General features: G+C 48.8%; 1 protein-coding gene across 1 annotated transcript; it reads right to left on the reverse strand.

The window, feature by feature from the left end:
• Window positions 1-450: 450 nt before the first annotated feature.
• On the reverse strand, window positions 451-26653 carry EXOSC7 (exosome component 7). The gene is made up of 8 exons (XM_081105561.1): window positions 26564-26653; window positions 16883-16984; window positions 16484-16578; window positions 9622-9787; window positions 6816-6886; window positions 3383-3506; window positions 2039-2194; window positions 451-687 (listed from the first exon to the last, which is right to left on the reverse strand). The coding sequence occupies exons 1-8, from the start codon at window positions 26618-26620 to the stop codon at window positions 583-585; spliced, it is 876 nt and encodes a 291-aa protein (XP_080961687.1). The 5' UTR covers window positions 26621-26653; the 3' UTR covers window positions 451-582.
• Window positions 26654-26673: the final 20 nt, after the last annotated feature.

Raw genomic sequence — 26673 nt, forward strand, 5'->3', positions numbered from 1 at the left:
TGGGGGGGAAGGGGAGGTTGGGGTGGCAGGAAGCAAGAACTGGGCTTCCCCAGGCCTCCGGAGGCTCACCAGCCAGGCAGAAGCCCTGAGTGGACACCTGGGCAGAGCGCCTCTCTCTTCTCCTCCCCGGGAGCACCAAATGCACAAGCAAATGAACCTTTTTGTGTGATTCTTACACTAAAGGCTCTGCGAGGGGGGAAATTTCACAAAATGCACATCATAAGCATTTCCTTTAAGCCATTTTTTCTCAGGGGCCCTTATTCCAGTGTGTTCGTTGTTCTGAGCTCCTGCACCAGGAGACGAATGAGCCCCGTCGGGGAGGCCATGGCCAGAGCCCTCTCTCTCCCGGGGAGCACTTCTTGGGACCTGAGGAGGCGAGGGCCAGACTCTTGCAGGCGTCACCGAAAGGCGTTTGACTCGGCGCTAAAGAATCCCAGCCATACCCAACCAGACCAGAAAATAAACTTTAATTTTACACGTACAAATGCTGCTTTAAATTCATAATTAGGAAAAATATATACAAACTTCGACTTAAACAAAAAAAGTGGAAACCAGCTCCGGAGTGGGGGGCTGATGTGCAGCTCACCCCAGGAATCCAACCTTCTGTCTCTTGGGCCCCAGGCTCTCCTCCTTGTGCAGGATGCTGTGCAGCGAGGAGTGCAGCACCTTGCCCACGCGCTTGCTGGTCTGCGGGGCGAGGAGGGGAGAGAGCATGCGTGAGGCAGGCACGCTGACCCACAGAAGCCCCTCTGCCAGCCTGCGGTTCCAGCCCGTACACACTTCATCTGCCTTCCGGGCCCTTGTGCAATTAAATAATTAATCAATACAAAACAAACTCCAAACCTCAACAGTATAATAGCTCCTTCTGAGAAAATCTCCATCCCAATAAAGAGGAAAAAAAGACACCAACCCCAGGCAGCAAGCAGCAAAGGCTGCCATTAGCTCACGCTCAGCATTCCTGCTGCCATCACAACAGAGCGAAATTGTCAACCAAGTCTGGGCGTGGTCCCCACCAAGTCCCATGGTCCTGGAGTAAGAAGGCACAGAGACCCCAGGGCGTGCAGTGTGTCTGATGAAGATGGTGCTGAGGACTCGTCCTAACAAGCAGTTTCTAATGTACCTGCCAGCAGATCTCTAAGCAGAACCCCTCAGACGAGACCAAAGTCAACACCTGGATAGGGTCTTTGGTGTCTCCGACACTACACACACTGCCCATTTGTGCTTTCAAGTAAGATAATAAAAGGAGAAAACAGACACCAAGGGCTCAGAGTCTCCCGTGAAAAGCCACTGTTTCTAGGAATGAAGGAAGCGTTACATGGCAACCTTGCCTGAGAAATGACCTATGGGCACGCGTTATGATGCGATCCAGTGGCTGCTTGAACAAAAACCACCTGCTCCGGCTAACTGCGTTCCTGGCAGGTCAGTCAGTCGGTCAGTTGGTCAGTGTTAAAGTCCTCGAAGACTTGTACAAAGTTGAGGTGGACTGGGAGGGTGAGCAGGACCAGGGCCCTGTGGCTCTGGGCCAGTGAGGAGACAAACACGTCATCCAATGAGCACAGAGCAGCTGGAAAGAGCCCTAATGGTGCTGCAGAGGGTGGAGGAGGCCCGAGGGAGCAATCCACCCCTCAGGCTGCCAGGAGGACTTCCCCACTCCCACCCCTCTCCCCTTGAAACAGTTCTAAACCCGGACGAAAGGGGAGACGGCCACCCTTCAGCCCCTGGCTCCACCTTTGCTGCCTCCAATTCCCTCATCAAATCACAAAAGCTTGGGATTTTGGAGTCATAAGTTCACATTATCAGTTCAACATTCTCCTTTAGAACGTGAGATCAGGAACTGTTACCAGCGGGTTCCTTACCTCCCCCCACCTCCCCCCACTTTGGCTAAGTCAGCAGACATCCAGCTCGCACCAGCTGTCCTCCAAGCTCCAAGTCTGGGTCAGGGGTGTAAATGGGAGAATCCAATGGTGCTGCCGAGGTGGCAGGAAGCAGCAGGCACTCCCAGCCAGGCCCAGCACCTGCCTCAGAACCGGAACCTCACCTCCATCATCTCGAAGATGCTCTCTGGGTCCAGGCTGCCCTTTCCCACTTTCCTCATACACGTCACGACGCCCTGGCTGGTCACAGACACCAGCACGCTGGCCAACGAGCAGGCCTCCTCCTGCAGAGTCGCGTCCACCACGTGCCGATAGCCAATCTGCAGGCAGGCGGCAGAGCACACGTGGGTGACACAGCCCTGATCCCCGCCCGACCACTCCCGGAAGTACACCCAGACCAGCAAAGAGCCTGCACTGCCCATTCAGGATCGAGATTTTTAGATTCTGATCATGTGGAAAATATCTGAAGCAATGTTCAACCCACATATTGCTGGCCGCGGTGTGAGCCGTGTAGCAGAAGCATGAAATGGAAATATGGGGGTGGGGGGATAGAACTAGAATTCAGTGACCATCCAAGTCAGAGGCCACCAAGTGTTTCTGACAGCGGGGCACAGGGAGAAATTCACATGGGCGGCCACACGGATGTTTCCGTGACAAAGATGAGAGCAAGAGAGGACATGCTAAGGGACACGCTCAAGAATGAGTCAGGCCCTAGCCAGTTTAGCTCCGTGGACAGAGGGTCGGCCTGCGGCCTGAAGGGTCCCAGATTCAACTCCGGTCAAGGGTACATGCCCGGGCTGCGGAGGCAGCTGATCAATGATTCTCTCTCATCATTGATGTTTCTCTCTCTCTCTCCCCCTTCCTCTGAAATCAATAAAAACATTTTAAAAAAAGACTCTGGTGCAGGTGGCTTGAGTCAGTCCCAACACTTTACCACACTCAGGTTTATCAAGTGATTTTTGTGGAATCAAACCCAACCCACTTGGCCTTACTTTGAAACAATGAATCCTGCGTGGACTCAGGGACAGCTCAGCCAATACAGGCCTCTGTGCACATCAGCATCGGCCAGATGTTGGCTTCACAGGCCTCTGTGCTCGTGTAGAAACCACACCCGGAGCTGCTGCAACCCCCTCATTTGGCAGATGTGGACACTGGGGCCCCCAGAGAGGACAGTACTCGCCTTTCAACCACCTATTACTGTCAACCAGCCTGGACCCCAGAGAGAAAATGAAAGGAAACAGGACTACAGGGTGTCTTGGTGAAATGCCTGGTATAGAAGGAGCTTAACAAACTGGCTGCTCTCACTCTGAACCCACTCATGTGCTCCCAGCATTCCGCCACCTCTTCTCATCAAGAAGAAAGACTGCTCATGGCAGTGATCTCTACTATAACCAACTACTGGATTCGGGGCAAAGCTCCCTCTAGAGTTTGTGAAACTATAACTTTTCAACTTATTAAGTAACCTTAACCGGTGGGGGGTTGAGAAAGACCTAGAGGGAAGCTCATACTTTGCACAGGGTGACGATGCAGGGGACGTTCTCCACACTTAGCCGGATGCAGTCATAAGGGTCATCAGACAGTTCAATGTCCTTCGACCCCTCTTCATCCTCCAGGACACGAACTCTTGGTATCCTGGAAGCAGAAGCACAATTAAAATCCTCACTTTCTGAAAGATAATTTCTTTTTCTTGAGATTGAATCTCATGCTAGGCCTGTACTCCCCATCGTTCCTGTCAAAAGCACACAGGCGACACTGCAGTGCAGTGAGAAAGGAGGTTTTTTTGTTTTGTTTTTTAAATATATTTTATTGGTTTTTTACAGAGAGGAAGGGAGAGGGATAGAGAGAAACATCAATGAGAGAGAAACATCGATCAGCTGCCTCCTGCACACCTCCTACTGGGCATGTGCCCGCAACCAAGGTACATGCCCTTCACCGGGATCGAACCTGGGACCCTTCAGTCTGCAGGCCAACGCTCTATCCATTGAGCCAAACCGGTTAGGGCGAGAAAGAAGGTTTATTTAAAAAATAATGCTTGACCAATCCCATGTCCAGAATGAATTGTGATCCCTACCTCACACCAAAGGAACTGCGGATGTAAAGGTGAAAGATAAAACAATAATGCTTTCAGAAGAAAAACTACAAACATTTTAATGACCCTGGAGTGGACAAAGATTTCATAAACAGGACACAAAGTGCCTATCATAAAGGGAAAATATGATAGATTCAACTATGTTATAATTAAAACACATACACATACTAGTACATATATATAATATATATTAAGATTATGAACTTTGTTCATCAAAAGACATCATTTACCAGTAGAAATTAAAAGATAATGCAGAGTGGAAAAAAACATCTGCAAATGTGCATGTGTGTATGTATAAACTGACATATTCCATAAAGAATTCCTACTAAATATGAGACAGACAACCCAATTGAAAAATGGGCAAAATACTTGATCAGAGACTTCATAAAAGAGGTACCAGTTTGAAGTTTTATGTTAAAAAATAAACGTGAGTGCGTGGGCACACATGGTTCAGTGGAAGGGCTAAAGAATACCATCGAGGGACTGGCCTCTCCCCTTCTAAAGGCCCTGACTGTACAAAAGGTCTCTCCACATGCCAGAGGGTCCAGTGTTTGTAGGGTCCCCATTCCTTTCTTGTTCTGAGGATGAGACTGTGGCTATGCCCACGACAGGTGTCCTCCCAACCTGAGCAGCTGGGGTTACCATCCTGCTCACAGTCTGCCTGACACCTCCCCCCGCGCCCAACAGCCTCAGCTGGTTCTACTCTTTTTGCCCTGGTGCCTATGGAAACCAGCTGGCAGATGGGGAGTAATTTTTTAGGCTGGAGGTGCAACAGATGGCAGCTTCCTTTCTTCTCCAATGGAGCCACACCAGGCTGCTGCTGCTGGCAACTGCTACTCGAGCCCCACAGTGGCCACCAGTGCCAGACCCTCGACTGTCTCAGCCAAGAGTTAGCGGCACAGCTCTGCATGAGGACCCCACAATTTCTGACCTAAATTTATTTAACTTCGTTTTTGTTTTGTTTTAAATTATGCAGGTAGTCTAAATTCATCATAGAAAAACTCTAAAGCAGAGATAAATGTTAAATTCATCCATAATATGAGCACTGGAAAATTGTCACAATGACAATTTTGGGACATTTAGATATTTCCAGACATATTAAATATAAGAATTAGCAAAAGTAAAATAAAACAAGACAAAGCAAAAACAGGATGACAGGACTGTGTTTAGTGGCTGCTTTTCCATATTAACAAAACTGTACATAGGTTTCTGTGTCGATTTTAATGCCCATGTTGGGACATTGTTTTCAATTTCTCACCACTACAAAGCTGCAATGAACATTTCTCAGATATCTCTGCTCACTTATCCAATCACTTCCATAGGCTATTTCCCTAGAAGCTTTGAATCCTCATTCTCTAATACCCCAGAATCCCATTACCATAATGTAAGCCCTCTGTGGAATGAACACCTCACCCACATGTTTATTTTATTTTATTTTTTTTTAGTATATTTTATTAATTTTTTTACAGAGAGGAAGGGAGAGGGATAGAGAGTTAGAAACATCCATGAGAGAAACATTGATCAGCTGCCTCCTGCACACCCCCTACTGGGGATGTGCCCGCAACCAAGGTACATGCCCTTGACCGGAATCGAACCTGGGACCTTTCAGTCCACAGGCCAACGCTCTATCCACTGAGCCAAACCAGTTAGGGCCCACATGTTTATTTTCAAATGCTGCAAACTTTCCTCAAAGAACCTGGTGCATTGAGTGGGAGAAATGCTACATAATCAAACAGCCTATGGGAATGTCAACTCTAAAAGCTTAGTGCCTCATCCCTTGCTACGCACACAGCCTGTCGGGGAAGCTGAACCTGCTTTTAACAAAAACCAAAGAATAGGTTGCTACCCTGCTTTTAGAACAGCGGTTCTCAACCTGTGGGTCGTGACCCCTTTGGGGGTTGAACGACCCTTTCACAGGGGTCATCTAAGACCATCGGAAAACACATATATAATTACATATTGTTTTTGTGATTAATCACTATGCTTTAATTATGTTCAATTTGTGACAATAAAAATACATCCTGCATATCAGATATTTACATTACGATTCATAACAGTAGCAACATTACAGTTACGAAGTAGCAACGAAAATAATTTTATGGTTGGGGGTCACCACAACATGAGGAACTGTATTAAAGGGTTGCGGCATTAGGAAGGTTGAGAACTACTGTTTTAGAACATGCGTGTGTCCAGTGAAGGGCTCCGTGAGCACCTGCTGTGTCAGGCACTGTTCATGGTGGGGGGATAGCAGACCAAACGGACAAACTGCCCACATACAGCTTTGTCCAGTAACAGTATTTGGACAGTTGATCTGGAGTTGGTTTCTTTCTTTTTTTAAAATATGTTCTTATTGATTTGAGAGAGGGAGAGAGGAGAGGGAGAGAGAGAGAGAGAGAGAGAGAGAGAGAGAGAGAGAGAAACATCAATGATTGGCTGCCTCCTATACGCCCCCCTACTGGGGATCGAGCCTGTAATCCAGGCATGTGCCCTGACTGGGAATCGAACCAGCGTCCTCTTGGTTCACTGACTGGGAATCGAACCAGCGTCCTCTTGGTTCATGGGTCGATGTACAACCACTGAGCAACATCAGCTGGGCCAGTAGTTGGTTTCAATTTTTTGCTTCTCTGTAGTTTTCTAATACTTTTCTACATGGTACATGCTTACTTTTGAAAATAACAATACAAAAAATACAGAAATAGATGCACAGATTTAGTTTTAATTGATGAAATCTCTGTTTTCTGGAGCTTGACATTACATATCATTGTTAATGCTAACCCCTCGTTATCTTCACCTATGAGCTGCAGTAGAAATTTCCTCAGTATCCGCCTGGGGATGTTTCTTGGAAGACTCACCTTGTATTGAACAGAGCCGCTTTTACAGCAATGGAGATGGCATCAAACAAATTTCCACCACATTCCAGCAGCTAGGGGAGACAGGGTGAGCGGGGAAGAAAAGCAAGTGTCACTTACTTAAGTATTATCCCAATGAAAGGATACTGGCTCCTAGGGATGGTGACCACTGATGCCCTGAAGAGCTCCCAATCGCACCACACACGCTGCTCTCATCATTGCTAACGTATGTCCGGCTTCCAAACAAGTTAAAAACAATGACCACTGATGCCTCACCTGCTACCAGGTTCACATTCATTAGTGTGGTTACCTACTGCCTGTCATTATCAACATTCACCTGATGCTCAAACAGGTAACACTCCCTGCTTTACATTTAACATAATAAAAACACAGGTCTTTCATACCATTTTGCCCATGAGCAAAAGTGCTGACTGCACTAACGTGAGCTCATGCAGCAGGAAAGCTTACAGAACATTCTTTTATTTACTTTTAATATGTATTTTTTACTGATTTCAGAGAGGAAGGTAGAGGGAGAGAGAGATAGAAACATCAATGATGAGAAGCATTGATTGGCTGCCTCCTGTACGCCCCCTACTGGGGATCAAGCCTGCAACCCAACCCAGGCATGTGCCCTTGAGCAGAATTGAACCTGGGACCTTTCAGTCCACAGGCCAACGCTCTATCCACTGAGCCAAACCAGCTAGGGCTAGAGCACATTCTTAAGTGGAAGGTGAGACACCTTCTGCCCTCATTTAAAAGAAGCCTTGGCCCGAGTTTATGGAATAAACTGGGCTACAGCAAGGAAGAATGAAGAGGAAGTCCCGTGTAGAAGGAAAGTCGTGTAGTCCATGATTTTATTCAGTCTGTCTCCTCTCCTCTGAACTGTGAGCTCCTGAGGGCTGGACCCTGCGTGTTTGCTCATTCCTTTACTCTCAGAGTCCAGCAGAAGGGGTGCCAGGCAGAAGGAGCCTGGAGATTATGTGGGAGAGACAGGCAGGCCCTGCGCCTGGGCCTTCCACCATGCCCAGTGCAAGTCTCTGATTCCCACCTGAAGCTTTCTGAGCAAACTTCACCTGCAGACCCACCTTTCCTGTATAATTACTGCTTATTAAAATATGACCCCCCAGCCTATGTGACCACCTGGCTAGTGGCTGCAGCTCATTGGTCTAGCAGCTGGACTAACTTTTCCCCACCCTGGCTCAGAGTTGACTGCTGCACAGCAAAGAGCTGTAGCAAGACTCTGCGTCAGAATGTCTGCATCTGACTCCTGTCCTCCCCAGGTGGCTGCATGACCATGGGCAGCACTCAACCTCTCTGTGCCTCAGAGGGTAAAAATCCCAGCTACCTCACAGAGCTGTTATAGAGGTTGAGTGAGTTAGTATTGGTACAGCCCTTAGAAGTGTGCGTAGCACACAGTAGGTGTTAGCTAAGTGCATTTATGAAGACTGTTTGGGGGGTGGAGGATAGACACAGGGTGCAACTGTGGAGTCCACCTCCCTGGGCAGCTTTGAAGCCTGCCTCTTATCCGCAAGGACGGCCAGCGGCCGGTTCCCGCCTCCTCAAAACCAGGACCTGCAAAAGCACCTGTATGGTGGGAGGAATCACACAACGGGGCACATCTTATTGGAAACGAGTAAAAGCAAATGGGCTTGTAATTGTATTACTTTTACCCATTAGCACCAGCATCCAGAACAGCGCTAACCTGCTGGTCCACTATTAATTATCTTTCAGCCATGTTCCAGCCGTCATCGAATTACAAGTGCCCAGAAAGCCCTGCCCTGTTTCACGTGGGGCCAGCACTGGAGACAGCAGGCTGTTCCTCTTCAGAAGATCACCCACAAGATCAGATCCACAAGATCTGCTGCGCCCTCAGGTTCATTCAAGTACCCGTTTGGTCAATGGCTTAGCCTTGTGTCCTCAAGCTGACGTGGAAGATGTGGTCACTCACTCAAGGTTCATGACATTTAATAAAAACAAAATAGACCCATCAAGAGCCTGTACATGAACAAGCAACTGGCAAAATTAAATGAATTACAGCTCTAAGAGAAGTTACTGCCAACTGCCAAAAACTGGGCAGCAGAGTATCTGGAGGGAGAACACCAGGAAGGAAATGAGGGGTGGTTAGAAAGACTCCTGCAGCAGCTGACTATGGAGGAGGGAGGAGGGAGGAGGCGGGGCCTCAGGGGCCGCACCTGGGAAGCAAGGGCCTCAGAGCAGGTGGGCTACGGGGTGTTTCCAAGGGAAGATGGGTCAATGAGGTCAAGAGCAGACACCGGCACCTTTGGGCCCAACCCCTGGCTTGGAGGCCTAGTACCACTATCCTCAAGCTGAGACCTCTTGGGCTAGTTACTTTACCTCTCTGTGTCTTAGTTCCCTCACTTGTACATGGGGAAAAGAATTGTGCCCACTTGCAAAACATCTGTAAGGGTCAAATGAAAATGCATGTAAACAGTGCATCATTCCATGCAGAATGTGCCAGCTGGTCTAAATTCTGCCCCTCGACTCTGTCTGGCACCATCTAGAGAGCATCTCTTACTTTTTCTTCCCTGACGATCTCTGTGGATAATTTTAGGTGCTACCATGATATGACTGCTTGTAACTTTATTGTAGGATGGCATCATGTGTAGGCTACTTTACATATATTACTACACGTGTAACATTTAATTTTTTTAAAGAAACTATTACAGGAGATCATCTTCCCCGAACTAATCTCACCCTGGGGGTCGGAAGCACCCACTTGGAGAGGGGAAAGCACTGCGAGGAAAGTAGGCCAACTGGTCTCCAGCTGGCACAGCAACATGACCCTTACCAGCACGTCCACGTAGAGAACCCAGCAGTGCTCCCGGGGACTAATGCAGAGGGACTTCAGGTCCACGCTGCTCTTGGTGCTGAATATCCGGTAGAGGGTGTTAGCAATCTCTGTGCCAAGTTCATCACCTCCCCGACCTTCAAATTCAGGGGTAGCATTGGCTGAGCTGCGCAGAAGGGAACAGAAGGGCTGGTGAGTCTTTTCAAACGCAAAGAGCAAAGGGGCAAAGCTTTACTCCAGCTGCCCTACGGAATGATGGAGAGTCACTGAAATGAGGAAGGGACGGCATCTGCCACTGTTCCAGCCTCCGGATAGACACACACACTGAGCCAGACCAGCACCGGGCCCTGGACTTGTCAGTGTGTGTGATGGGAGTTCCCCCTGACTTCTAACAGAAGACATCTTTATCCAAGGGAAACAAGAGAGCAATGGCAAAGTGAACCTCGGCCAGTAATAATTAACTCTCTTATCTTGAAAGTATAACAAATACCTTCTCTGGCAGCCCGAGGAAGCCGGAAGCCCAGAGAATCAAACAGTCTGGCTTACAGAGGGGTTACATTATATACACCATCCCTAGTTTTCACAGCTTTAGCATGCACGATGTACTCTCAAAACAAAAGCCACAACGTCAAGTACAATAACCTTCCTGGAATTTTTTTGTGTTTTGTTTGGTGTGTTAATCCTCACCCGAGAATATTTTTTTCCATTGTTTGTTAGAAAGAGTGGAAAGGTGGGGGGGGAGAAACATTGATATGAGAGAGACACAGCAATTGGTTGCCTCCCACATGCATCCTAACCAGGCCAGGGATCGAACCTGTAACCCAAGCACGTGCCCTTGACCGAGAATCCAACCCTCAACTCTTTGATGCGCAGGCTGACACTCTAACCATTGAGTAACACTGGCTAGAGCTGGAATCTTTCAGAAGATATGTAAGATAGTATGCCAGAGCTATGTCATGAACTCTAGGTTATCACTGTACTGAACAGCAGGAGATGAAATAAGACAGACAGACTGCTGGCAGATTAAATATTAGGTTATCTCTTTTACTTTATTTGCTATTTTTCAAAGAGAAAACCTTTCTCATTCAGGCCTATTGAATTTTGCACCCAATTACCTCAACACAGGTTGCTATAATTTTAGCCTCCAGTGTTTGAGTTAGATTAACAAAGTTTATCCCTTCAAAAAAAAATCAACAAAGAATGAAGACACATTGACATTTGCCACCCTAAGCACTACACAAGTGTTTAACAGGAAACTGTGGAGGGTTTTGGATTAATGAAAACAAACCCTTAATACATCAGTGAGGTAAGTAAACATTCCAGTGACCACTTCACTTAATGAGTAGGGCCCCGGGGGGGGGGGGGGGGGGAGGGAAGCAGTTGTTTCAGTCTGATTTCCACAAAATCTCGTGCGACCCGTGTTCCCCGGCCTGTCTGTGCATCCACACCTCCACTGGAAGGCACCCAGCCAGATGCCAGGCACTGCAGACCCAGAGACCGTGCAAGGAGAAGGCCACCCGAAGTCGGAATTCCAATGAAGTCTGGGGGCAGTTTCATTGATAGGGGAGGGAGCAAGCAGCAGGAGTGGGGGTCAGGGAGGGCCTCAATCAGTGTTGTGGGTTAGAGGAGACCTCAAACCTAAAGATGAGTACAAATTGGTCAGGCCACAGGCAGGCAGGGTGTGGGTGTGTGCATGTGTGTGTGTGTGCGTGTATGCGCGTGTGTGTATGTGTGTAATGTCCCCTCTGTCTACTCCATTCTAATATAGGCATAAAAATGAACCCTAAAATGACCAGTGTGTGCTGTTGTATAAAACTCTGCCTCTCTAATCAGACAGTCCTCCCTGACCACTACCAGCCCGCAGAACCCCAATTTAAAATCCCTGAGAAACTTCACTGCTGCCATAGCAACCTTGCTGGTCTCTCCCCGCCTCTGCTGGACTCAGGCACTGAGCCATGAAAAAAAGCTCATTTGTGGCGAAATAATCAAGTCACCAGGGACCAAGTTTATTTTGCACAGCCAGCAAAACACAATCTGTTCCTAATTCAAACACTAAGCAGTCAATATTGAGTCCCATCTTTTAAGTGTTTAAAACACATCTACATAGATCTCTGTGTAGACAAATCCAGTCCGAGATGCTTACACTTCAAATGTTTTCCTTTCCCTGATTACAGTGGGTCATATCCTCCTGGGTGTGACTGGTTACCCAGGGAGGAGGCAGTGACTCCTCCACGGCCCTGAGGGGTGGTTTACAGAACTTCCAGGTCCAACTGGCTAAATTAATCCACTTACAAAACCATGCCCCATTGTGGGGTTTTTTTTGGCACTGGGCTAATTTAAAGTGAAATTTTTCCCATTTTAAAAGTGTTGGTTTTGTGGGGTTTTTTTTTTCCTTTTCTTAAACATATTCTTTCAGCATAGCTGGTAGATAGGCAGAAAAGAAAGCTTCGAGGCAGATGAGACCTTAGGAAGCTCCTGCATCTGGATGGTGCCCTGGCCATGGAGTGATTCTGGGGAAGAGGCTGGGGAGGAAACTGCTCAGGGTGGGGATGGGGTGTAGTGCTTTGGGTACAATGAGAAGGGCCAGAGACCCTATATTCTGACAAAGGATGAAGAGAAGAGATGCAGCAGAAAAATGAGGGTCCCTCCTCACCACTAGGGGCGCCCACAGAACAAGGACCCTTTCTGATAGAGCCCGTCAGAAACGCAGACCTGGCAAAGCCTTAGAGGCCATCTCCAGAGGACCACAAACAAAACGCCTACAAGCATCTGAACAAAGAGTCACATGTGTAATTAACAGGGAGTGATGGAGACTGGCAAACTCTCAGGCCCTGTCATCTTTAATAAAAGCCTCCATTAGTGAAACAAAAATCTTGCAGGTGGGTTGTGGCCTCAGATGGTCAGACGCTCTCGCTTTACAAGGAAGGAAACTTAACAACTTTTTTGGAATGTTCACCACGTGCTAGATAGCATTCTGAGCACTTTAGATGTATTAACACATTGAATTCTCACAAGCCTAGAGGTTGGCACTGTTATTGACCCCATTTTAGAGGCAATAAAACCGAGTCACAAAAAGGTTGTGTAATTCGCCCAAGGTCACACACCCAGTGACTGGGGAGCTAAGATTCTACATCCAGGCAGCCTGGCCTTGTCTGCTGGGCTTCACTGGACTCTCCCTGAATGTGCTACTTGGCACGTCTGGCTTGTGGCCTAACATCGGTCAGGTTAGCCTCCCTTCGGCCTGCCTTATGCCTCAAAGTAATGAATGGGTACTCTGGTCTTGGGAACTACTACTAGGGCACAAATGTTGGAGTCAAGGAATGTAGACCCAGGGAGTCCTAAACAAAAAGCTTCTCTATCAAGTACAAAGTTTAAAGAGAGACCAACACAGGCTGGCAATCCTAGCCCCCTGCTCATAGGCATCATAATACATTCTTTCAGGGGGAGAGTATACACTAAGGTTGTTTTTTTTAAGCATAAAACCAAGTACTTTTATTTTTATAGTTACCCAAACCAATTCAGATCCTTCATAAAGAACCAGCCCTCCAGGGCTGTTGGGAAATCGCTTACTGAGCTGGATAAACTAATAAAAATCTTGGGAACGCTGCCCCTCCCAGTTCTCCACCCCTCCTGACTCATCACCTCTACTCCGCTCCTCTGCTCAGCACTTCTCTCCTGGTTTAAGTGGGGTAGGCTGAGATCAAGGCCACGGCTACCTGCAATGGGACTCAGACACTAGGCCCATTGTTGCTTCCCTCACAACTGACCTCGCCTGCGAACGTGGAGGCTGACAGCCAGGCCCGGCCCGGCCTGTGGCAGCTGGGTGATTTAGTGGGTACCGGGCCAAGGCTGACTCAGGACACCTCCACAGTCATCTAACTCCCAGGCAGGTCCTGAGCCTCTGACTCACGTGCTCATCTCTGAGCCTACCGAAGCGTCCCAGTAAATGGGTTGGGCGTAGCAGCACATTCGGAGCTTGTCACCTAAACCCTTGTTTGAAGTCCCTGGGAGAGTTATCTCATCAACTTTCAAAGTACAGCTAGCCTCGAATGGCTCCTGCGGGTTCTTCTCTGCCTGGCCCCACATCTGGCCCTTCAGCCAAGAACAGTGCCCCCTTTGGGCAGCACGAAGCAGGTAAGGAATAGATCAAGTGGGTCCACCCACCAATTCAGGGCACAAAACTTGTGGTTCAACACAAGTGTAAAGCACAAGTGATCACCCTGAAAAGTAAGTCCCAAAGGCAAGTGACAAGTGCCTGGAATACTGAAATGCCTATGAATGAAACGTGAGCTCCTCAATCATTAAACACTGAACGCTCTCTGAGAGGCTAAACCAGCCCCTATCAACAGGGTGGTCGGACAGCTGAGAAGCGGCTTGATGGATTGCCACCTAATGGTAACCCAGAGTGACAGTGCATTCAATTCGTACCTTTCTCTAGGCTTTAGATGGAAACCATCTTTTCCTAAAGTCTCCAAGTTCTTATTTAAAACGACCTATTTTCAGGCAACATCTAACAAAGACCTGAGCAGGAAGTGAGAAGGCCTGGTCAGCTCCGGGTCCAGTGAGAGTGCTGCCAGGCTTCCCTGGCGCAGAGCTTGCAACCCAGCTCTTGCTCCACTGGCACGCGGTCAGGGTCAGAGCAGCAGTGGGAGGAAGTGTCCTCTACCCCAGATGCCTGCATTCCAAGTACACAAACTGAAGTGGAATGAGTTAGCAGAAAAGCACTTCGTCTTCCGAGACTCTTCTGGTTCTGGGAACTTAATAATTAAAACCTGGAAGCAGCTGGTAAGTACCTGTCAAACTGGGCTCAGACGGGCAGGAAAGGACCCTTCCCGCTGGGTAAGAATTCAGTTTCAGCCTTGAGCCTCCGGCAGAGGCCCCATCCCCGGGGCCTGGGGAAGAGGAGGACAGCACCCCTATTTCTGGGCACTATTTCCTGGATCAGAATGAAGGGGTTTGTCTGTTATGCAATTTAGAGTTGCTCCCTGCAGACCCAAATAGGTTCTGAGAGAAGTGCAGCCAGTGGCGCTTGGTAATCTCTCCCTTCTCCGTAGGAAAACGGGTTTTACGAATCTCTTATGGTACTTCTACCTGCCGGGCTGATCGCACTAACGGAGCCACTTAAAGATCTACAGTGTGCCACCTGAGACTATCAATCTTGAGAAAGAGATCCAGAGATTGGGAACTGGAGCTTCTAGGCCTGTTGGGGTTCTCCTGAGATTTACAAAGGGGGAAAGAGGCCAGCAGGCAGCCACTCAGCCAGGACAGAGGCTCCGTCCTAGAAGCCAGGTCTTGGGAAAGGCAGCTCAAAGGTTTCTCTCAACCTAGAGCCACCCTCCCTTTAAAGCTGGGACAAGAAAGGGACGAAAGCAGCAGGCAAATGTTAAGTCACCTTCAGACACAGAGCCACCATGGAAGTTCTGGGACTTCTAAGCACAACACCGCTCCAAAGCCGGGCTCCACAGGCTGCACGAAGTAGAAAGAGCAAAGACTCAGAGTCGGACAGAACCAGGCAAGTGACCCCCAGGAAGCTCACGCACCTGCTCTGAACTCATGTCCCTCATGAACAGTTTGTGAGAGGTGGACTTCTGTTTGGACGTGAAGACGGGAAGACTATAACTTCCTATACAAACGGGGGTTAGCACCTGCGCAGAAAAGCGTTCTGGCTCACAGTGTTCCCAGGAATCTGTGCCCACTGGTGTAGACTGGTGTAGACTGTTGCAAAAATATGGTTCACGCTGAACACTTGCTTGCTTCCTAGGAGCCTGGTATTGTGGTGTGTGTTAAGCAGCGGGTGCTTACATGACCCGCAGCCAAAACTATCTTGGGTGCTGAGTCTCTAATGGGTTTTCTTTCAGAATCATCTCGGGCACACATGTTGCTGCATTTTGTTGCTGTCATAAATCTTAGTCGTGAGTACAATTATATGCTAGTCCTTCCAGCAAGTCTCTAAATGTGGGGTCGTCTTGGGGACCCAACACAGTGTCAGTAATATATACCTGCACCTAACATGAGCCAATAGCCGTACCCACCCAAGAAGGCCTGTGTCATCACCTCGCTAGAAGTGAGGTTACAGACAGAAGACAAGACTGGGTCAGCAACCCGATAAAACGCCCCAACCCCTAGAAGAGGGAGGTCACCAGAGGGAGAGAAATGTCACTTATGGAAAGCCCACTGGGAGCCAGTGGTCATCCTAGGTGCTCTATCTTCATGATCTCATTTCCTTATCATCACAACAGTATTATTACCCCCATTTTTTAGATTAAGAAACATAGGCACAGAGAGACTGAGTAACCAGCCTGAGGTCACACAGGTGAGAAGAAGCCAGCATCAGGCTGGCTGACGGCTGCAGAGACTGCGGAGTCTGCTCTTCCCAGCACCCACTGCTTGTCTCGCTGCCACAACCTCGGCCTGTCAGGCTGCTTGGCTGGCCCTAGCCCTTGCTCTGCCAAGCAAGTCATGAGAAGTTTTCTGGAAAGCTAGAGCAGAGAGGGAAACAGGGCATTTTAGACCAAATGATCCCTATCATCTGCGTTTGATATTTTTCAAATCACCCATCATCTCATGTGACTCTCATAACCACCACAAGCTAGGCAGCCTGGCAGACACCCTCCTTTCAGACAGGGAAAATGAAGCCCAGCGAGGGCCAGGTGGCCAGAGCAAGGGCAGAACTTGACCCAACGTCTCCTTCCAATATCCCAGGGCCTGGCACCTAGGAGGAACTCAGTAAATACCTGCTGGCTGGATGAATGACAATTCAATACCAAGTAAAAGTGGATTAACAGGGAAACAGAGGTTCATCCTCTGAATCTTCATCTTTCAAACTGTTTTTCTTTAAAAAAAAAATCTGCATAGTACTGACCAGTCAACAAAGAACTCCAAGTAACCTTCATTTGGCTTCTCCAGCTTCGGCGTCCCCATCTCCGCTTTCACTCCCACCAGGATGTCCGTGTGGCCCTGCAGACATATGCGAGAAGGGCCCTCACTCTGGGCAGGCAGCCAGGCACCCGACCACCTCCCTCCTCTCCCAGACGTACACCCCTGGGACTCTCTTAAGAGCAGTGCTGGGGTTGGAAAGTGATCCTTTGAGAAGATGAGGAGTCCTTCAGATCTAGAGAGTCCCCCTCCCAGAGTTTGGCTTGGGTCTTGGATTTTCCCCTAAAATCTGTGTGGCAAAAGCCTGGAGGGGCCTACGGCTGGTCCTGTAGGTCCTCCCCATTCCTCCAGCGAGGCATGGGTGGACCGTGGCCACAGCACTCACCAGCTTGACCCTGGCAGACCCACTGGTGTTGGACACCACGTCGGTTTCCACTTCGACACATCGGTAGTCCTCACATCCACGGCCATCCACGCGGAGGTCTTCCTATGTGCAACAACCACAATCCGCAGGCTGTGATCCCAAACCAACAGACCCCTGAGGCAATTCACCCCTTTTCATTCCCCTAGAGCAGTGAAGGGGATTACATTCTCCAGGGCCACGGTTCTCAACCGTGCAGTACATCTTCCTTTCTTAGTGAATCGGCCAAGCCTACCAAGTGAAGGTTCTCAACCTTCCTAATGCCGCAACCCTTTAATACAGTTCCTCATGTTGTGGTGACCCCCAACCATAAAATTATTTTTGTTGCTACTTCATAACTGTAATGTTGCTATTGTTATGAATCGCAATGTAAATATCTGACATGCAGGATGTATTTTCATTGTTACAAACTGAACATAATTAAAGCATCGTGATTAATCACAAAAACAATATGTTATTACTAGAGGCCCGGTGCACGAATTTGTGCACGGGTGGGGTCCCTTGGCTTGGCCAGAGATCAGGGCTGATTGGGGCTGTCTTGCCCAGTCTTGGGGGAGAGACTGCAGGAGGTTGGCTGACCAGCAGGAGGGACCACAGGAGGTTGGCTGTGGGAGCACACTGACCACCAGGGGGCAGCTCCTGCATTAAGTGTCTGCCCCCTGGTGGTCAGTACACATAATAGCGATCGGTCTACCAGTCGTTTAGTCGACCAGTCATAACGGTCACTTAGGCTTTTATATATATAGATATATGTGTTTTCCGATGGTCTTAGGCGACCCCTGTAAAAGGGTTGTTCGACCCCCAAAGGGATCACGACCCACAGGTTGAGAACCGTGGCCCTGGAGAAATGTGCAGTACATCTTCCTTTCTTAGTGAATCGGCCAAGCCTGCCAACCCTGATGCTGAAGATGGGTTTCAGAGTGGACCAGGTAGTGCTTGTCCCTTATCTTATTTACTTCTTCAATCACTTACTATGTCAGTGTTAGCTCACAGATGTCTTTTATAGCTAAAATCCAATATTTTCATTATTCATCTTGTAGCTCCAGATTTGGCCCCTGGGAGCTCCTTTGGGTGGGTTGCTGCGTTCTTTCAACATGCCTCCAATCTTTTTTGAGCACTTCTTTATTTTCCAACAACATAAGACATCCCAGGCTCTTGTATTTTCCCTGCCCCTGCCCCTGCCCCTGCCCCGGAATCAGCCCTTTCTCCAAGGAGTGCTGGTTACTTTTATTGGAGAAAAACCAGGATCTGAGTGCTAAGTCGGTTCGTTGCTGCAGGGGTATCACTGCTTCTAGAGCTTCCCAGCAGACAGAGCTAGAAAACATATGTATGTACACTAACCCATGCCCACACAAACACACACACCTGTAGTTATTTCTGTCTATCCACATATCTATTAAAAAGCCACGTTCTCACACTGATAATTGTTTCTAACCTTCCTCCTGTCCTAGATGTAACTTCTCTCTCAGACAGGGAGAAACCTGGCTTTCATGATCTACAATGCATTTAGGCAGGGGTCCTCAAACTTTTTAAACAGGGGGCCAGTTCACTGTCCCTCAGACCGTTGGAGGGCCGGACTATAGTTTAAAAAAAAAAACTATGAACAAATTCCTATGCACACAGCGGCGGCAAAAACACCCGGCGGGGCCGGATAAATGTTTTCGGCGGGCCGCATGTGGCCCGCGGGCCTTATTCTGAGGACCCCTGCATTTAGGTATTTGTTAAATCTTAGTATACACATAGTTTCAGAACTGCTAACCCATACCCCTGTGAGAAACAAATGTTCTAACAGAGAACAGTATTATACAGAGTTCTTTTTCATCTTTAGCCTATGATACCCGCTCAAAACACTGTTTTCCAATTGTCTTCCCCCATCCTTCCATGCAGCCCTGTTACTCATTTGTAGCAGTCTGTGTTCCAGTCTGGGTCCCCCACATCCTGGTTTCTTTTAATTACTTATTTACTTTTTGGGTATGTGGACTATCACCATGGCTCTGGGAGTCAAAGCCATCAGAAAAGGTGTGCTCAGAGAAATGTCACTCCCGACGCATCCCATTCCTCCCTTTCCCACCACACCAGGCAGGTAACCAATCTCTTTTGTTCCCAGGCCATCTTTTCTGTGTTTCCTTTGCACAAATGAGCTGATACATGAATATTGTAAATATCCCCTTCTTACATAGGGTGGCCTACTACTGATACTTTTTTTCTTTTTAACATTTTATTTTTAAAATATATTTTTATTGATTTGAGAGGAAGGGAGAGATAGAAACATCAACGATGAGAGAGAATCACTGATCAGCTGCCTCCTGCACACCCCCTACTGGGGATCGAGCCCACAACCCATGTATATGCCTTTGACCAGAATCGAACCCGGGACCCTTCAGCCCACAGGCAGACGCTCTATCCACTGAGCAAACCAGCTAGGGCTTACACTTTTCAAATGCAGGAAATCATTCCCTGTCAGCTCATAGAGATCTTCCTCCTTTGTAAACACTAAAAGCAGTTTATTTCTTTTTCCCAGAGAAGGAATCTTTAGAATCAGATTCTCAAAGAGGTTAATGCTCCTCCAAACACTAACAAATACAGTCCTGAAGCGTGCTGTCAGAAGCTTACCTTTAAACTACAGTGGGGCCTTGACTTACGAGTATCCCGACTAACGAGTTTTTCGAGATACGAGCTGTCTCTCGGCCGATTTTTTGCTTTGAGTTGCGAGTTAAAATTCGGGTTACGAGCCAGCTTCAGATACCCCACCGCTAGTTGGCACAGCGAACATCACACTGAATGCCACAACATCAGCCCAGCATCACGTGTCTCACTCCGTTCACTTTTTGATTTGACATAAGAGTAATCTGAGTTACGAGCTCCGTCACGGAACGAATTAAACTCGTAAGTCAAGGCCCCACTGTACCTGGCTAACTGCACGTGACTTTTTTTTATCTTGAGCAATTAAAATATAAACAGGCAAAACACTGCGTGCTCCCACCACACAGAACCAACTACTTCCATCGGTCACATGTGTTTCAGGTTTTTTTTTTTACTCTCTCAACTCCTGCAAGCCCCTCCACTTCCTGCAGTCCCCTCGCTGAAGGCAATCCCTATCTGAGTCTGGGGAGAAGTGGACTTAAAAAGTAACAGGATTTCAAGTCTGGGAGAATGAGCCTCTGGGGAGAACTCAAAACTATGTAACTGTCTCTTCACCACCCTGAACACAAAGCTTTCTAGGTCAATCTCTGACTCCCGTTTGCCACATCCCCCGATGTGCCGGGCTAGGAAAGCGAAAACCTGGCCCAGAAACATCACTCACAAGGGATCCTTCACAGGCGGCAGGCCTGGTACCAGTGTGAGCAATCACAGGAGCATCAGTCACGGGTTCCAGGCCTGGTCCTGCCATAAACTAGCTGCTTGACCTTTTGGTAGGACAACTCCCTCCTCCGATAGACTAGTTTCCTCATTTACAAAAGAGGACGTGGAAGTAAATGGCCTCAGAGGTGCTTCTCTAATTCTACAGATCTATACACCAAAATAGCCACAATTATTGGTAAAAACTAATAGTAACTATTTTGTTTTAATCCTCACCCGAGGATTTTCCCATTGATTTTTAGAGGGCGTGGAAGAGAGAGGGAAGGACAGAGAGAAGCATCGATGTGAGAGAAACACATCAATTGGTTGCCTCTCGTGGGAGCCCCGACCAGGGCCTGGGCGGGGGAGGAACCTACAACCAAGGTACGTGTTCTCGACCAAAATTGAACCCGGGACCCTTCGGTCCACAGGCTGACACTCTATCCACTGAGCCAAACCGGCTAGGGCTATAGTAACTACTATTTAATGTGCATTTACCATATATGAGATAATGCTCTAGAAACACTCCACAGTTAACACATTGAATCCATTATGCAAACAGAAAAATGGTTGAAAGATGCTAAATGGCTGGCCCGAGGTCTCACAGCCAGTAAGTAGCACTTCAATTCCAAGCCAGAGCTCTTCACCGCCACTCCACACCCCCGCCTGCATTCTAAAGCATCTCTTCACGGTGCAACAGGACCCCACAGGCCTCCCTCACAGGATGGACTGGCTGGCTATACCAGTTGGTCTTGATGATGGTGATAACAGCTCTGAAAGCAAGGAGACCTCAAGGCTACAGGGCTTCCAACCACTGCCTTAAAACACCACTCACTCTGGGGAGACCTAGCCACACCCCTTTGTAGTAACAACCCACATACTTGTTCCAGGATGGGGTGGGAAGTGGGGTGCTGGTGGTGGTAAAAAACTTGGGCCTGGCCAGATCTTGCCTTTGCAGCCTTCGAATCACATCTGCCCCAGGGAAATGCTCAGTGGTAAAGGTTCAAGTGACAAGAGGCAAACAAAAAGCTACCAATTTTCCTTTCAAAGGCTACATCAACCTCAAATTTATTTTCATAGAAAAAAGCACTCAAAAGAATAGATCAAACCAAAAACACCAAACAAACTAGTCCACGAGTCACTGCACTCAGGGCAACTTTAAAAAAAAAAAAAAAGTCCAGTTTTCCTCCTAACAGACAGGAAATCACCCAAACCTGCACGGCCTGGCTCATGGCCCGACACCCCACCACGATCTTTATTCACCTGCCGTCCTCAGGAGCAGGGGAACGCATCCATGTGTGAACGCGTGAGAACAGGGGCTGCCCTGGAGTGAGGCTTCATGTGAAAACCAATAGAGATGTCAACAAATGATGGGCCGCACCTTGGGGAGCCCTGTCCTTCTCAGCAAGGGACAACACGCCTTTTCAGATACAGGGCTTCTGGGTGCTGGGATGGCTCCGGGGCCTTTCAGGTGGCTACCTATGTGATCATGACCTGCCGGTCGGGTGTGGTGTGGAGTCACCTCCAATCTGTATTTAACTCTCTGCTGTCACAGACCAGCTTTGTAACCTTGAGCACGTTCCTCAACAGCTCTGAGCCTGTCTCTTCACCTCGAAAGCAGGACTAACCCTGACCTTAAAGAGTTACAGGAGAATCTGAAAACCCTAAATCATTTACGGGGACCTTTAGCACAGTGATGGCAAACCTATGACACGCGTGTCAGAGGTGACCCACGAACTCATTTTTTTGGTTGATTTTTCTTTGTTAAATGGCATTTAAATATATAAAATAAATATCAAAAATATAAGTCTTTGTTTTACTATGGATGCAAAGATCAAAAAATTTCTATATGTGACACGGCACCAGAGTTAAGTTAGGGTTTTTCAAAATGCTGGCACACCGAGCTCAAAAGGTTCGCCATCACTGGTCTAGCACATGGCAGTCCATCAGCAGTTCCCTTCTCCTGCTTCTGGGGGAAGGTATCCGCTCACCGAATCCTCAAAACCCTGAAGGGAGGTGTCAGATAAGGATATTGAGTTGAGGCACCACAATCTCCTGTTTGTGACCAAGTGGAAGGACATGTGACTCAGCCCAGAGCTGCTTCACCCAGGTCACCCAGTCCTGTTTCTCCTTAATAGAAGCCGACAAGCCAGCTCTACTCATCCAACACACTTGGGAAGGTTTCAGACTCCAGAGGTCCTCTGAGGCGATGGTGCCCCGGATGACCTTGCTTTGACTTGTCCGATACCTCAGAGCTTGCTAGAGAACCGAGACCAGGACGCCTCCCCTATCAGAATACAACGCACTTAGGAAAGGGACTTTGACTGGGCCAGCGTTGCAGGCCCTGGCCCAAGACACAGTGGGCAAAACTAGATATTGATCTTTTTTTTTCCCCCCCCTTTATTGATTAAGGTATTACAAATGTGTCCCTATCCAAGCCTGCTGAGCAGCCCCCCACCATCCTCTGAAAGGACGTGATTCCCTTCACCGTGCAGGGTGCCCGGGTGCAGCCTTTTTGTGCCATGGGTCTGTAAGAAATGGCGCAGGGCTCAGAATCAATCAGTGTCCTGCACGGCCGCCTGAGCAGCTGGGTTCTGACTGCTCAGTCTCATAGCTGAAGGTCAGGCCCTGTTTTCCCTCTTCTGTGCTGCAACCCCTACCCCCACCCACACCCCACCCCCCAAAAACCACAATGCTTCCAGTTAAAGCTGGATCACAGAAAAGAAACTGAAACTATCAGCTGAGCTACACTTTCTTTCAACGGCCGAGAAAAATTCAAAGAAATGGCTTTGACGGGACCCCAAGAGCCATGCTTCTTGGTGGGGCTAATCATCGGCCGTGGCCTGCTCTGAGCCTCTGATATAATATGTACCTAACAAAAGTGGGACATCTCGGCCTCCAAAGGCTGAGAAGGGACTTAACAGAAATCAATCAAATCATATGTTAAAATATTGATTTATCAACCTTTCCATTTGCCCTGCCCCACCTCCTCAGATCCATTCTCCATCCTTCCCTGTCCTAATCCGTGCTCCAGGTTGACTCCCTCAAAACTGCACCACCTGCACTCCCTTCGCTGATTTCTGGTTGAGTTTGGCCAATGGAAGTCATCAAAGGGAAACAGAGTCCCCCCCGCCCCCCCCCCCCCACACACACACACCTGGGGCCACACTGTGACTGCTTGCATCTACCCAGAGCACTTCCTCCATGGTCCCAGCTATCACTGGTATCTGGTAACACTATTTCCTTCTTGGGCCCCTTTGACCTAGAGGTGTTTGCTATGTCCCATGGTCACTGGTCTTTGGGCTCCTCAACATCTCTTGTTGGTTCCCTGAAATACACCCACATTGTCATAAAAGTCTCCTGAATTATCCGAATTAAACTCCATTTTCTGCCAGAGCCTAAAATGATTCATCTTCCTGTCCACAGATTGCTCTTCTCTCTCTCTCTCTCTCTCTCTCTCTCTCTCTCTCTCTCTCTCTCGTGCCTTGTCCCGCAGTGGCCATGTCTGAGCCTAATGATTCTGTCCAGCAACGAGTCTGAAACTGAACTAGAAAGGCTGGTTTCTTATAGGGGGAACTGTAACCCCAGCAGCTGGGAGGTAACCAGTCTTTCTACCACAAGGCCTGAGAAACAGAAAGCCAGTACAAAGACTGTAAGGGAACTCAGAGATGCAATATGGCTCTAGCAGCAAAGGCATCTGGGAAATGTTGGGCTCTTAACTCTTTGTAGCCTCAGGCTTGGCTTGACTACCCAGAAAACTGGAATGCTGCCCAAAGGTAAAGGTCATGCCCCCAGGAAGGAGGTTAAAGAATGTATACAGTGTGATAACTGCCTGATGTTATCTGTTACCTTCTATTTTTTTTTCCCCCTGGGGGTCTACATGACTACCCACCATCTGGTTTTACTATCAACCCTCTATAAAACACGGGGCCCTATCCTGGGAGGGGGTGGATTTATTCCTGGCCGGCCACCACTGGGAGCAGCTACTTTGCCGCGTAAGTTTCTCCTACTAAAGCTCTTATGAATTTGAGTAAGGCTACAAGCCAGATCTTCAGAATCCATCCTGAATTTAAACTTGTGGGGCTTCCGTCAAACAGAGAGAACACAGCAAAAGCATGAAAAACAGCAGAGACAAACAAGGGAGGGCCTGACGATCCAACTGCCCTCGCACTCTTGGAGAAACACCGCCTCCTCACAGATAGACTTTCCTTGCTTGAGCCACCTTGTTGGTTAACATAACTATCAACTGAATCCCCAACACACACTCTGAGGTTACTTTCAACTGCTTCTAACTACCACCAAACCAAGATGAAATGTCCGGGGAAGAGTAACAGAATCAAAGGCCGAGGGCAAGGCATGCCAGAAGCTGAAACTAACCAAATAGGACCCAAGGTGAAAAAGAAAACACAAAACGATTAGGTCTTCAGAGGCAAGAACAGGATTCCTGCTGGGCGTTGCTTAAGGCGCACGGCTGGCACTCAGTAACCAAATGCCAAACCTTTAGGTGATGTCAGAGCTGAGTCAGTGAGATCTGTGGTGGGCTCGCTCACCTACAGTATACATGCACAACAAACTGTGTAAATTCTGTTTTGCTCCTCCATAAATACAGAATTCCACTTTGCTGCTCCATAAGCAGACCAAACTTGTGGCAAATGTTGACAATCCTTACGAAGAGGTTTACTCGGTCAGTTCAGTCTGCATGGCTCTGTGACACAATCGTGGCCTTAATATGTCCATGGTACTGGTGAGAGAGAAGTTTAATTTAAAAAAACTGAAAATTCTGTCCAACTCATCTCCTTTTAAGGACTCCCTTACTCCATGAACATTACCAAGTACCTACCTATCAAGTGCTGGACACTGGGCTAGGCCTTAAAGGTATCATACATACAAGCGAATTATTACCTTCCAAGATCCATGATGAGGCAGTGGCGGAGCCTCTGAGACCCCCTAGGATCAAGCTTCTGGCCACCTCTGCAACCCGATCTTCCACCAATTACCTCCAGTGATCAGACTCACCATCCTTTCCTTTCGGAAGGCTCAAGCTTACTTAATTCTTGGCCGCGCTGAGAACTCGGCTCAAATGCTATTTATTTCCTTAGGAAGCCTCCCCTGACTGACTTCCCAGACGAGGCAGGTCCTTTTTTCCCTCACGGCACGTGGTACAGTTTTATCTATAAATGCACAAATTGACCAGTAATTTGTTTTTTCCCTTCTGGCATGGGTGTTATATAAGGGCAGGCCACTTCCTATCCTCCAGTCTAGCTCAGTTCTAGGTGGAATGAATGAAATGCTGAGTCCAGGAGATACACAGAAGGGACACTCAGCGTGGATTTAGGAGAGCAATCCCATCTCCCTGGGGAAGGCTTCAGAGCGCTACAGCCCCCAATATCCCTTAGTTCTTTCGACTCCCACTAACTATAGCATCCCCTTGATATATACTTTATATTCCATCGCCTTTATTGTATATTCATCTTTGAAATCATAAAGGAATCAAAAGACTGAGGTTAAAGGAACGCCGGGAGAGCTGAAATGAACCACACTGAACCAAAAGTGGAAAGTAAAATACAAAATGGTTAGGTCTAGACAGGATTCTGGCTAGGATTTGGGGAGACGGCTCTAATCCGGGGAGGTTACAGACTAGAAGGGCACGCTCGGCTCGCTCCCACCCCCACCCCCACCCCCCCATCGCCCCCCCTCCCGCCAGCTCAGGACCGGGCCCAGCATTCGCCCGCTCTGGCTCCGGCGGGGTCAAAACCGGGGACGGCAGGGCGACCGCCGAGGAGCTCAGTGTAGTGCCAGCTGCCTCTAGGGATCTCACCTCCCCAATGGCACCTGGGAAACTGCAGATACTGTGCTCCCGGAGGGGCAGCCGCTTTTCAAACACCTTCCCCTTTATCTGTAGGTCGACTTATATTTTGAAAGCGCTTTCGCCTCCGGTGCCTTCTTCCTCCCCGTGACTCCCGTCCGCTAGGGGAGGAAAGCGGACCCGAAGCCCACGCCCGCAGGAGAGCCACCCGCGCCGGCGGGCGAGGCGGCCGGGGCGGCGCTCCCTCGCGAAAGCCTCGGGGCTGGGCCTCCGGCTCCCCGCCGGGCTCGGCACCTTGCAGACCCGAAGGCGGCAAGTATGCATTCAGCCCTCCATGGACGTTCGCCGCCCGCTTCTCAACACCCCGCGTCGCCGGCTTAAGGCTGTTGAACCAGAAGGGAAACCCAGACCCGCCCATCCACCCGGGCGAACCGAGGGCCGGCGCCACCCGCAGGGCCAGGGGCACCGGGGGCCGCCGCCCGCGCCGCCGCGGCAGCTACCTGGACGCCGTGCACGATGTACACCTTCTCCGCCTCGCTCAGCGACACGGACGCCATGCTGCCCCGAGCCCTTACGTCATCAGCCCGCGCCGCCCCGCGCCGACCGCGCC

This window comes from Myotis nattereri (assembly GCF_964212035.1).
Source record: "Myotis nattereri genome assembly, chromosome: 14".
Lineage (NCBI taxonomy): Eukaryota > Metazoa > Chordata > Mammalia > Chiroptera > Vespertilionidae > Myotis > Myotis nattereri.